Consider the following 13,246-nt stretch of genomic DNA (forward strand, 5'->3'; position numbering starts at 1 on the left):
AGCACCTTCACTTCCTGGCCTTGTGAACTTGGGGAAGTCACCTGACCTCTCGGGGCCTCTGTTTCCTCAGCTGCAAAATAGGGATAAAAATAAGCCCCCACTGAATGGCTCTGCACACTAACGGTGTCATTTGTGAAGCACCCAGCTCCGTGCCAGGCAGGGAACAAGGAGAGCTATGCGGCTCGATGGGAAACGATGCTGCCTGATCCACTGCTCAGCAAAAGGCTAAACACAGGCACAGTGTGTCATTTAGGCTCCCTGTCCCCACTCCTGCTAAGACATGCAGTTGGCAGGTGGCTCTGTTGGTGGCCTGGCTATGGTGCTGGGCTCAAGCGGCTGGATTAAACAGGATGGGGTCTGTAGCACCTACAGTCTAGAAGGCTCTGCTCCCCACATGTATTGGAAATTTCCTTCCTAGGACCACCAGAGCTAGGGCCTAAAACACAGACACCCCGGAGAGGTTGCACAGTAATTTAAATGTACACCAAGGTGCACATGACTGATACTGGGTTCTTTCCTGGAGCTGGTCTTAATGGCCGGCTAGAGAATCAAGGTTGGAAGGAGGCAGAAAGGTGTAGAAATGGAAGACTGCGGCCACCAAAATCCATTTTTTTCCCCAGTTTCTGGACAAGTCACCTCCTGTGTGCATGAGACGTTCTGTGGGTTCAGAACTGCTTCCCCTTTTTGGAATGTCAAAATACCCATTTCCTACCAAACCCTCTGGGGAGCTGCAATGGCGAGATAACCCGGCTCCTCCAGGCCGCCTCATCTCAGCGATTATCCTGAAGGAGCACCCGCCCTGCAGGTGTCCCAGAAGCTGCTTGTCAGGCCAAGAAGACAGCAGCCCTGATGATCAGTTCTTCCTAAAGCCATCTGGCTTCTGGGGAGGGGCAGGTGGGACTCCAGAACTCACAGAGCTTTTGGGAGGAGAGAGAGGAGGCCGGAGAAGAAAAGGGCTTTACAGCAAGAGAGTGGTCAGTCGCAGCCACTGGGGAAAAGCCCAGAAGGAGGGCAGGGGCGGGGGGAGTGGGCAGAGGATGGAGGCCCAGCCCGGGAAGAAAGCGGGAAAGGGTGACGGGGTTTTTGGGGTGGGGTTGAACGTGATGCTTACGTTTCCAGAGGAATCTTGGCCTGCCCCCTTGTAGGGGACAGGGAGGTGCCTAGGAGCAGCAGCCACAGGAGGGCCGAGGTCTTCTGCACAGAGGTCCAGGCCACGGGCATTGGCTGGCGGGGAATCCAGCGGCTGGTGGAGCTGGGATTTGCGTGGAAGTTGGGGGTTGCAGGCATGGTGGGCCTGGGGTTGGGGAGAGGAAGGAGGGCAGAGCAGCCACAGACCATGAGCTCTGTCTGCCTGCCTCCCAGACCCCAGGGACGCCCCAAGGCTTTGTCTTCTGGGCCCTGGCGAGCCCAGGGTCTCCAGCCTCTCAGTCCTGGGTGGGGAGGGCTTCTCTCTGCTCCACAGCTGCAGCTCACAGAAGAGTCGCCCCACCTAGCAAGCAGGCCTCGGAGACAGGGACTGGGGGAGAGGCTGTGGCAACATGAACCCCTTTAATCTGCTGGCCTCTCCTCTAATCCTCTCCTGACAGCAGGGAGGGGGTGGCAGGGGGCGGGGAGCTGCCTCCCAAGATTACCGTGACTGCAGCTGGTTCCCTCAGGGCTGCAGTGCACCCCTCTGCTTTAAAGAGGCAGCCCCGTCCTGTGGGACCACCTTCTGGACCCAGGAAGGACTTGCTGTGACTCTGGCCAGAGGACAGCAGCTGAATTTGCACAGTACTCTGATTGACCCACAAATCTCTTGTTGACCCTGAGGTGGGGGCATGTCCTCATCCCTGCTTGGCAGAGGCTCTTGAGGCCCGGGGAGTCCCAGGGGCAGAGCTGGGACTCTGGCTGGTGCTTCCAGGCCTGCTGCCTTTGGGACAGGTCATAGGTCATAGGTGAAGTCAGTGGACCCACGCCTCCATATCTCAGCTGCTCGTGGGAGGGGCTGGGGACGCATTTGCTGTGCAACTGATGAAGCTTCGGGACCCCTGAATCCACAGACTCCCCCCTTTCCCGGAGAGCCCCTAGCAATGTGTTCCTGTGGCCAAGTGTTTTTGTAAAATATGCAAAAGTCGAGATAGTTTAACCGTAACCGATTGAGACTGTCTCTTTCCATCCCAACTTCTCTTCCGTCTGATAGACCCTTAGTTGGATGATGCGTGGGTGGCCGAGGGCACTTGGGGGATCCAGTTAAGAGGAAAGTGAGCTGGGGAAACATTTAATCTGGGCTTAGTGGGATATGCTGACGTGGCTCACAGTGACTTCTTTGTACAGAGAAGTTACCTCCAGCTGAGTGTAGGCTTCCAGGAACGCTCGTCCCACAGGACATCCCACCAGCACTTGCAGCAGGAGAGGCTGGGCCGGGATGTGAGCACACTCTGCCACACCCATCCCGGCCATGTGTGGTGGGAAGGGCAAAGTAACAGTCAAGAGCTCATCTGCAGAAAATCTGCAAAAAGCCACACAGGTAATATTGTTAGCGGAGGATTTGGTTCTCACCAAGGCCTGGCCAGGACAGAAGTTCTCTCCTGTTAGGAAAATAGTGGATATTGAAAGAATATACACCCTACATTGCTTTGTGTTCTGACGAGAGTTACACAAATTAGAACTGATCAAAATTCTTGTGTTGTGAGCCCAAACCAGTAGTAGTACCACATGGGTCCTCTGGGGGTGAAGTCATAGATTTTATGCAGTCCCCGTATCGGATTATTTTCTTAGTGTAACTGCTGCACTGTGTCTTCACAAAATCTGGTGGTTCCAGCAAAATGGTAAGCAAAATTGCCACCAACGCAGAGAAATGCTTGCAGAAGCAAGTGTTCTGATGACAAAACTCCCACACAGATTCATCAATAAGTCAGTGTTGTAGTATCAGAGTAATCTGGTGGCACAGTTTTGTGGCTGAATACAATGTATTTTTTAGAGGCATCTAAATGATTCCTATGAATGCCTTAATTTCACATAAATTTTGTACATGTTTTGAGGATTACAAATCAAACACATTTAGAAAAAATGCTACAGAGGTGCATTGGGCAGTCAACACATAAAAAGAATATAACTTCTCTAGGTTTTGTGAATTTGGTGGCATTCATCAGCTTCTTAAAATTTGTAATTTGGAATGATTTTTAAAACTAAACAAATATTCACCTTTTTTCAACTTTTTTATTGTGGCCCAATATAACATAAAATGTGCCATCTTAATCATTTTTGTAAGTGTACGGTTTAGTGTAATTAAATACATTTATCATGTTGTTCCACCTTCGCCACCATCTATCTCTCTAATTCTTTCATCTTGTAAAACTGAAACTCTGAACCCATTAAACACTAGCTCCCGTTCCCTCCTCCCCCAGCCGCTGGCGGGCACCACTCTACTTTGTGTGTCTCTGATGTTGATGGCTGTAGGGACCTCACAGAAGTGGAGTCATCACATAGTTGTCCTTCCATGACTGGCTTATTTCACTTAGCACAATGTCGGTAAGGTTCACCCACGGTGCAGCGTGTGTCAGAATTTCCTTACTTTTTGAGGGTGACTAATTGTGGATTAGTATTTCATTGTGTGGACAGACCTCATTTTGTGCATCCATTCCTCTATCGATGGACACTGGGGTGGTGTCCTCCTTTTGGCTACTGTGAAATATGCTGCTCTCGACACGGGTGTGCAAATGTCTCTTCGAGATCCTGCTTTCAATAATAAATATTCACTTTTATTTTTATGTTTGTATCTGTGATTCGCATTATTTTTCTTTTATGGATAACCACTCCCACATTATACAAGCTCCCACTGCCCCCACCAGGTTCCAGCACCCTGTCCGGAAAGGCTTCGCCTCCCTCTACTGTCAAGCGTGAGAGCGGCTTGGAAAGCTCCGTCCTTCACAGACACACTGGCGGCCTGGGTCCTGTGCGCCCCTTAGACATACTTAGGAAGCCTCAAAACCAGGGCTTCTCAGCCCAAGGCCACCGCTGGCCTCCAGGCGGCTGCCTCTGCCCACTTCCCCTTCAGGCTCCAGCGACGGCTTCCTTCCCCGACTCGGGGGAGGAGCGGGTCACACCCGGGCTGCATCCTGCGTCCCCTACATCCACACCTTTCCAAGGAGTCCTTTGGAAACCAGCTTTCCCCACCTGTTTCCTGCGGGCCCCTGTCTGGTCCCCCACCCTGCCTCTCATCATCTATTCTTAATGCGGCCACCGAAGGCTCTTTTCAAATATAAGTCAGACCCTGCGGCTCCTCTGCTCCGAAGCCCCCAGGGCTGCCCATCTCCCTTAGAGGAAAAGCCACAGTTTTGACCACAGCCACGAGGCCCTACCTGGCCGGAGCTGGCTCCTCCCCGACCGTGTCTCTCTGGGCGCGGGCTCCCGCTGCTCCTTGGGTGCCTCAGGCGCGCCCCCCATCGGTGCGGCTGACTCTGCGTTCGCAGTCCCTGCTATGGCGGTGTCTGCCTGCTTCCCCCTGCGTGGCCGGCTCCCTCATTTCCATCCGTGTCTGGCGTCGGGTTTCCTGCAGGAAGAGCCGGTACCCTTGGATCGCGCAGCTTGAGAAGAGTTTAACAGAGAGGCTATTTACAGAGGTGTGGACGGACTCCTGCAGGGAGACTGCAGTGGCCAGGGCTGGAAACCGCGGGAGCCAGCCCCTAAGCCTCAGGGAGGGGGACGGGGACGGGGACGGGAAAGCCACTGTACCCTGGAGAGAACAGGCTGTATGGGGAGGACTGTGGCCTCCGGTCAAGGGATGCGGCCAGCCACAGCAGTCCCATGGGAGGGCTGGGGCAGTGGACACCCACTCACCCTCTGCCTCCGCCGCTCTCCTGCTGGTGCCCCCACCTCATGAACCTTAGGAACTTATCCACGTGCCCCCGCTCCCCCCCAGGACAGCCCCCCAGGGCAGGGAGAGCACTCGGAGGGGCCAGCAGGAGACATCCAGCTCAAGGTCTTCAGCGCCAACTTTTATGATGACAGTGGCCTTGAATGGGAGAGTGGCGGGCAGTGACGCACAACTTTGTGAATAGCCTGTCAAGCACTGAGCTGCAAACTTTAACATGGAGAATTTTACGGCATATGAATTACTTCTTCATTAAAAAACTTTTTTTTTTTTTTTTTTTTGAAAATCACCTTTTTAATGAGTGAAGCCTTTCCTGGCTGCAAGATCCACCATCTTGGCCCGACCCCTGACGTTCCCTGTCCTTCTTCGCAGCATCTTTCTTCTCCTCAGTGGCTACCATGAGACGTGCCATATACAGGCCTCCTCCTCTAGCACGCAGCCTCCATAAGGGGCAGGGCCTGCGGGCTGTTTGTCCCTGCTGTATGCCCAGTCCCTCAGCACAAGGAAGTGAACGTATGATTGGAATGAAGGAGGGATTGAAAGGGGGGTGATTCTGGGTGGAGGTGAGGGCGCTTGGGCCAAGTCCTGCTTGTCTCCGCCTCCGCTCTCTGGGACCTTTGAACAGGAGCCCCAGGGCCCCAGGGTCAGTTTGGAAACCCCCATGTAGCCAGGCAAGGCTTTCATTTCCCATTCATTTTACGGATGTGTCTCGGGCAGCTCATTTCATCTTCAAGTGACACAGGACATCACGAAGGCCTTCTGTGGTATTCATACGCCACTATTCATTGCATTGTGATTCACGACAGCAGAAGGTGGGAGCAACCCGTGTGTCCACCATGCATGGACATGGATCATGGATAAATCCAAGTGTCATCAAACAAACAAAACGTGGTATTGCACACGATGAACTATTAAAAGGAAGGAAATCCTGACACACGCTACAACATGGATGAATCTTGAGGATATTATGATGAGTGAAATAAGCCAGTCACAGAAAGACGAATACTGTATGATTCCATTTATATGTGGTTCTCAGATTCACAGAGACAGAAAGCAGAATGGTGGATGCCCAGGGCTGCAGGAGGGAGCAGTGGGGAGTTAGTGTTTAACGGGTGCAGAGCTTTGGTTCTGCAAGGTGAAAAGGGTTCTGGAGATGGAGGGTGGTGGTGGTTTCACAAGCGCATGAATGTATTTAGCACCACTGAACTAAAACATGCTTACGATGGTAAATTTTGAGTTACGTGTATTTTAGCACAATGTTTTAAAAGAAGAGAGAAAAAAGAGGTGTGTGTGGGGTGCTGTAGAGCTGCCCTGGGCAAAACCAGGAGTCCAGAACCCTCCCGACTTCCTCATCTCCCAGAGACTGCTTCTCATTCTTCAAACATCCATCGCTCCAAAATGCCAGTCTGGCTGGATTGCAGAGCTTTGAAAGGGAGAGTGCATTTCAGACTCCTAATGCCTTTAATCATGGCCCAGGCAATGTTTTTTGAGACAGAGTCTCGCTCTGTCGCCCAGGCTGGAGTGCAGTGGCGGGATCTTGGCTCACTGCAAGCTCCCCCTACCGGGTTCATGCCATTCTCCTGCCTCAGCCTCCTGAGTAGCTGGAACTACAGGCGCCCGCCACCATGCCTGGCTAATTTTTTTGTATTTTTAGTAGAGACGGGGTTTCACCATGTTAGCCAGGATGGTCTCGATCTCCTGACCTCGTGATCCGCCCGCCTCGGCCTCCCAAAGTGCTGGGATTACAGGTGTCAGCCACAGCACCCGGCCAGCCCATCCAATTTTTACTCAACAAGGGAGGAGGAAGTGAGAAATAAGGTCATTAAACAAAATGGTCTTGCTTGAACATGTGCCTCCTGCAACTACCCACACACACACACACGTGGACACACACATGCACACGCACGTCTCCCCACCCATCACTAAGAAATGCAGCTTGAATTCAGGTGGTAAACAAGCTCATCAGCCTAGTGTCAACCTAGATTTGCTGGTGCAGTCTCCTGCCTGCGGGATGTCAGGCCTCCAACTTGTACCTTCTGCCTGGAAAGTCTGAAGCACATCAAAGCCCGGGAAGAGAGGGCAGCGGGCTAATTAGAGGCTGGCCAGGCAGGCAGCCGCTGCGAGGCTGTGCAAAGAGGCAGTTTGCCAAAGAGCGGATCCCTGGGGACCTGCCATGTCTATAAATACCCTGAAGGTAACTTGTTAGAGGGTGTGTGTGTGTGTGTGTGTGTGTGTGTGCGAGAGAGAGAGAGAGAGAGAGAGAGAGAGAGAGAGAGAGTATGGGGAGGTAAAGACTGAAGCAGAAGAAACTCAGAGGGCCCGGCGGAGATTTCAAGCATCAAAGAACAGGTTTTGAGAGGAAAGACCAGAGGAAGTGCTGAGAGGCACCAGCAATTTCCTCATTTAACCAACAAGTGAGGGCTAGCTGTGAGCCCAGAGGATGTGTTCCAGGTTCTGACCTGTGATGGGTGGGCCCCAGGGCCCCATGCAGAAGGAAATGGGAAATGGAGGCAGAGTGGCAGTGTGACATTGTCCATGCCAGTGGCTCACCAGCATCCTGACAGCAACTTCACCATGGGGACAAGGGCGAGGCATATGAAGACTCTGGTCTGAATCCCAGGTCTATGTTGACCAGGTGTGCTGAGGTGCAGTGCAGGGGAGGACAGAGGGAGCACCCACCTGGGGAAGGAGGCCTGGAAACCACCCGGGAGGACGGAGGGAGCACCCACCTGGGAAAGGAGGCCTGGAAACCTCCCGGGAGGATGGAGGGAGCACCCACCTGGGAAAGGAGGCCTGGAAACCTCCCGGGAGGATGGAGGGAGCACCCACCTGGGGAAGGAGGCCTGGAAACCTCCCGGGAGGATGGAGGGAGCACCCACCTGGGGAAAGAGGCCTGGAAACCACCCGGGAGGATGGAGGGAGCACCCACCTGGGGAAGGAGGCCTGGAAACCACCCGAGAGGATGGAGGGAGCACCCACCTGGGGAAGGAGACCTGGAAACCACCTGGGAGGATGGAGGGAGCATACATCTGGGGAAGGAGGCCTGGAAACCTCCCGGGAGGATGGAGGGAGCACCCACCTGGGGAAGGAGGCCTGGAAACCTCCCGGGAGGATGGAGGGAGCACCCACCTGAGGAAGGAGTCCTGGAAACCACCCGGGAGGATGGAGGGAGCACTCACCTGGTGAAGGAGGCCAGGAAACCTCCTGGGAGGACGGAGAGAGCACCCACCTGGGGAAGGACGCCTGGAAACCTCCCAGGAGGATGGAGGGAGCACTCACCTGGGGAAGGAGGCCTGGAAACCACCTGGGAGGATGGAGAGGGCACCTACCTGGGGAAGGGGACCTGGCATCAGGTCTCAGCTCTGTAACTCAAAACGTGACTTTGGGCAAAGCACTCCCCGCTCTGGGCCTCAGTTTCCCCATCTGTATGTGGGAGGGGCCTGGGGTGCTGGAGTTCTCCACAGGTGGCTCTGACTTCCCTGCCCTGCTGCAGATGGCCCTATGTCTGAAAATAGTTTGCATGTGCTCAGCTCTGGCTGGTCCAGATCTTCTCATGAGGGGCTGTCCACATGACCTTGGCCAGAGAGAGGGTGCCGGCAGTCCTGAGAGCCAGGGCCTCTGTGCTTTATGTAATATAAAGACAAAATGTGTCTGTAATTAGCCTGTTAAATGGGGTGAGCATCTGCCTTGCAGTCTCATTGATATTAGTCATGTGCCTAACCAGCTCTTTACAGACAATGCGCAAGCTCAGGCTCTGGCATCTGGGGGTCTGGGCTTGAACCCCAGCACTGTCCCTTCCTAACCCTTTTATCTTATCTGTAAAATGGGGATGATACTACCTGTGTCAGGCAGAAATGTACTCAGCTGCAAGTAACAGAAAACCCAGATGACAAATAGGGATTTGTGAAAACAAGAAGTTTGGAGTGGGCAGTTCCAGTAGCAGCCCGTCTTGGCTCAGCTGCTCCATGATGTCTGCAGAGACCCAGGCCCTCCTTCTTTCTGCCTTCCCTCCTCTGCCTGCTGGCTTCATCCTCACGTAGTTCACCTCACAGTCGCAAGCCGGCTGCTGCCATTCAACATCATGTCCAAGTTCACAGTAGGGGACAAGAGAAGGGCCATGCCTCTGACTAATTGGCCAAAAGTGGGCAACGTGGTCACCCTCAGTGGCAAGGGAGGCTAGAAAGATGGGAACGGGATTACCATAACTTGTCTAACAAATCATGATCTGTTGCCTGGGGCTGGGTGTGGTTATCAAGGTAGAACAGAAGGGTACGATGTGGGCAACTAGGTCTGCCTCAGTCCTGTGAGTATTGAACAAAATGAGACAGGTAAAGCTCTCAGCACAGGGCCTGGCACTCAAAAACACTCTCCATTATCATGTACATGTGAGTTTTCTCCCTGTGTAAGGACCGATGGGCAAAACTTTACTCCCAAGACACTTTCAGGGGAGCTAGCAAAGGATGCACCCCTTCTTCTTCAGAGCAGAAAGCAAAGGTGTGCAAAAAGGGGCAGAGATTGGGCAGGGACTCATCTGTGGGGCCCAGGGGCCCATTTGCTCTTGGAGCCTTTCACAGCCTCTCTGGTTGTGTGCAGGGGAACAAGCCTCACCCACATGTGAGTCCGAAGACCTGGTTTTTAGTGTGCACCCTGAAACTGATCTCCTGTGCAACTTTGGCCTTTCGCTCTTAATTTTGTCATCTACATACAAGAGAGTCGGGTGAGAGGATCATCGGAGACAGTGCATGTGAGCTCATGATGTTCTATGCGAATGTGAGACATTTGAGCTCATGAGGAAGAAGCAAGGCAAGCTTAGGGAACATAGTGAGCTTAGTGACTGCGGGCGGTGGGTAGTGAGCACACACATGAACATACACACACACGCATGCACACATGTAATGCACCACACAGTACCAACCAAGCACATGTGCCGCGCATGCAGATGAATGCACATCCCATACACATTAAGACATAGGTTAGCTGTCTGCCAAGATGGACTCTGGTGACACATGGTATAAAAGCCTTGTCAAAGGAGAGGGGGAGATGGAGGATGCAATGCAGCTGGGCTGAGGTCAGCTGGCCCCCGGCAAGATGGTCTTGGTTATTCCCATCACGTCAGGCCAGAAGGCAGAGTTTCCAGGGCGCTCGCTGGGACATGCGGACAGGTGTTGACCATGTTGCTCCTCTTTGGAAGCCACCGCACTGCCCTTTGCAGTGACTCCGTCCAGTAGGGTCATGTTGCTAGAAAGTCTGGTCTCCAGGTCATCTCCATCTGCAGCTTTTCCATCTCTTTCGGGGCAGGCAAGAGGCTGTGACTACACAGTCAGCTGAGGCTGAGGAGGACGAGGGGAAGCAGAGGGGCCCAGAAGCCATGCCGGCCAGAGCCCTGGCTGCCCAGCAGTCAGGAGGGAGGGAGATGGAATCCTGGGAGAGTCGCTTTGAATCAGAAGTCCTCACAGCCCCCCTTTCAGCTCCCTACTTCACTTAGACTTGCACCTCTGCAGCTGTGCCTGGTCAGAACCCGGAGGAGGTGGGCAGCCAGCACGTGTAGCGTTACACCGGGAGGGTGGGTATGAGCACCTGGCCGGGCAGTCACCACTGCAGTGGAAATCAGTCCCTAAGCCCTGCCATTAGAAATACTGGGGCCCACGCCAGCTAATCCGAGGTGTTGGCAACGTGCTGAGATGTAACCATGCGCAGCTCAGAGCACCGGGCCAAGCCCAGAGGCCATAGCAGCCTGGAGGAGGCAACTCACAGCAGTGAGAGTGGGGAGTGGGGCTAGCTTGGCAGGAAGCCGAATGCTTCCTCGGAGAACCAGGCCAACTTCCAGGAAGGACGCCTGGTCCAGGTTGGCAGCTTGCTGGGAATTTGCTCTTCTGAGCTCCCCAAGGACAGCATTCCAGAAAGGCCAGAGAGGGCTGGTCAAGGATCTAATGAGGGTCACACCAAGGTCGGCATTATCCAGGGCCAACAAATGAAGACCAGCCAGGAGCCAGGGCTGCTGTCCGGGTTCTCCTTCAAGCAATCCATGGAGAAAATGTTGCCTTACAAACTGCGATGATGGGATTAAAATGAATCCCATTGGCCTTGGGAAGAGTCCATCTACTTCCTCCTGATGGGGGAAATGTACAGAAATGGTGCACGTGTTTCCTGGTAGAGAAAGGGAATTATGGGTGTGACCGTTTCGTGACTGTGGCTGGCCTTCACTGGTGAACTCTTGTTCCCTTGGCCCACCGCCCTCAGGGGCCAGCCCCATGGCTCGCCTTAGTTGGGCTGATGTTCCCGTGCTGAAAGCCTTGGGCACGCCTCGGAGGATAGAGGATGACTCTGGACCCCAGTTCCCCCTCTGGAAACAGTCCCAGAGGAAGTGGCAGAGGCGAGTGGGAGCCATCAAATGCTCATGCTCAAAGGGGCTTCTGGAGTTACTGGAGCTCAGCCCTCAACTTTCCAGAAACATAACTGAGACGAGAGAAGGATCCTCCTCGGTGTCATGCCCCATTCACGAAAGAGCCAGGACCACCGAGCCCAGGCTGCCTGCACCCACCGCACTGCCTGCGCGAGGCTTCGTGGGATGGGCCTCTCTCCGTGTCAGGCACAGCAGGGGCGATACAGAGGCGGGGGGATGGGATCCTTGCACTCAGAGATACACCAGGGATACAATCAACGTGAAGACCATAATAGTCAAGGATAAATGTGAGAAGCGCTCTTGGATCTTTACGGAACACACTGGCAGACACTTCTGAAGAGGTTAACACAACGGGGGTAGCATTTGAGTTTGAAAGAAGAATTAATCCTGATTAAGCTTCCAACACAGTGGCAACAAGGAGTGTTGTAGTGGCTAAGGGCTTGTTTAGGCTCTGCCATTTATTAACGACGTGATCTTGGGCACTTCCAACTCAAATTTCCTCCTCAATAGAATGCAGGGCAATGATACCTGCCCTGCGGGTGTCGGGGGAGGCGACATGGTGTGTGTAACTTTCCTCCACATTGTCCAGCAAATGGCAAGATCTCTATAACCCTGTGGTCATCGTGGCTCCCCTTGTCATTATCATCCTCCTCACGCCCGTGGCCACCATGCATGGGTGGGGGCCGGGTGCCACTGGGAAGTCTGTCTGTAGCAGTCTCCCTAGGTGTGGGCGCAGTGACACCTGTGTAGCCCTTCCTCTGCCTGAGTCACACCTGTTCTGAAGCTACAAAATGAGGTGTGTAGGTGAGGAAGCAGAGAGGCATCTACTGGTTCTGATGAATCCTCAAAGCATTTTGGGGAACTACAGCTACAATTAAATTCAGCTGGAGGTTTGTCCTCTCAGTCTGAGCCATGTGCTCATTTCAGAGTGTGGGGAAGGAGGGGTAAGGGGGGAGGAGAAAGAGGGGGAAGAGGAGGAAGAGAGGGAAGAGGAGGAGGAAGAGGGGGAGGAGGAGGAGGTAGAGGAGGAAGGGGGTGAGGAGCAGGAGGAGGAGGAGGTAGAGGAGAAAGGGGGGGAGGAGGAGGAGGAGGAGGTAGAGGAGGAAGGGGGTGAGGAGCAGGAGGAGGAGGAGACAACCAGATGGGCATGGGGATGGTTCCGTCTGCTCAGGCTCACTTGTCCACTGGCCTGGGTCCCTCAGGCCTCCATCCTTCTGTTTCACAGCCTCAGTTCCTCTCTTGGTGGGGCCTCCTTGGGTCCCCAGGAAGAGACTGCGCTCCACGAACCTTTCCTTCTCTGCCTGTCTGGCCTTCGGCTTCTCCTTTTCTCTTGCTCCTCAATGTCTCCCCTTCCTTCTCTCCCACAGCGCCCAGCAAGCCTTTGCTACCTACCCACTGTGTGCCTGGCCCTGTGCCTGGCCCCAGGGTCCAGAACCCCTTAGCATGATGGCGATTTTTTGCCCTGGAGGAGCTCATATGCTGCTGAGAAGGCAGACACAAAAGAAAATACCAAGAGGCCAGAGAGCTCGCTCTGCCTGGGTCTCATGCCCTTATGAGGGTGGTTTCTGCCTGGAGTAAACCCCATGTGTCCGAACACCTGCTGCTCCATTGGGCCCTCAGAGTGGAGCATAGACCCTGCCTTGCCCCCACCTCAGGGAGCTCAGAGCCATCAGAAGACTGCCCGGCAGGGGTGGGGTGGGTACCACTTAGTGCTTCTGGCTGCAAGGAGCAGGAAACCCCTACTTGAGGACTGAAATAATAATAACAGTGTGACAGATCACAAGAAGCCAGAGGCAGGTGGCTCCAGGGCTGGCGAGTGCAGCAGGTCCGGGACGTCACCCAGGATGCAGGTTCCTTCCGTGTTTCCTCCTGCTGCCCTCAGCATTTCAGGTTGTCCTCCAGCCAGCTCCCCTCAGGGCCACAGGATGGCTGCCAGTGCTCCCATGCTGATTCCCAGGGCTTGCCCCAGACCTGGATTCAAAGCCCTGAGG

At 54.1% G+C, this 13,246-nt stretch overlaps 1 protein-coding gene across 5 annotated transcripts in view; it reads right to left on the reverse strand.

Moving 5' to 3' along the window:
• CACNA2D4 (calcium voltage-gated channel auxiliary subunit alpha2delta 4) overlaps positions 1-2,210 on the reverse strand; it is a 133,233-nt gene extending 131,023 nt beyond the window's left edge. For all 5 annotated transcript variants that reach the window (XM_054444108.1, XM_063672310.1, XM_054444109.1 and 2 more), the window contains exon 1: positions 1,112-2,210. In XM_054444108.1, the coding sequence (XP_054300083.1) occupies positions 1,112-1,338 (227 nt within the window). In that variant the 5' untranslated portion in view covers positions 1,339-2,210. The remainder of the gene's footprint in view (positions 1-1,111) is intronic.
• Positions 2,211-13,246: the final 11,036 nt, after the last annotated feature.

The sequence above is a fragment of the Pongo pygmaeus genome, chromosome 10 (genome assembly GCF_028885625.2).
Source record: "Pongo pygmaeus isolate AG05252 chromosome 10, NHGRI_mPonPyg2-v2.0_pri, whole genome shotgun sequence".
NCBI classification, from domain to species: domain Eukaryota; kingdom Metazoa; phylum Chordata; class Mammalia; order Primates; family Hominidae; genus Pongo; species Pongo pygmaeus.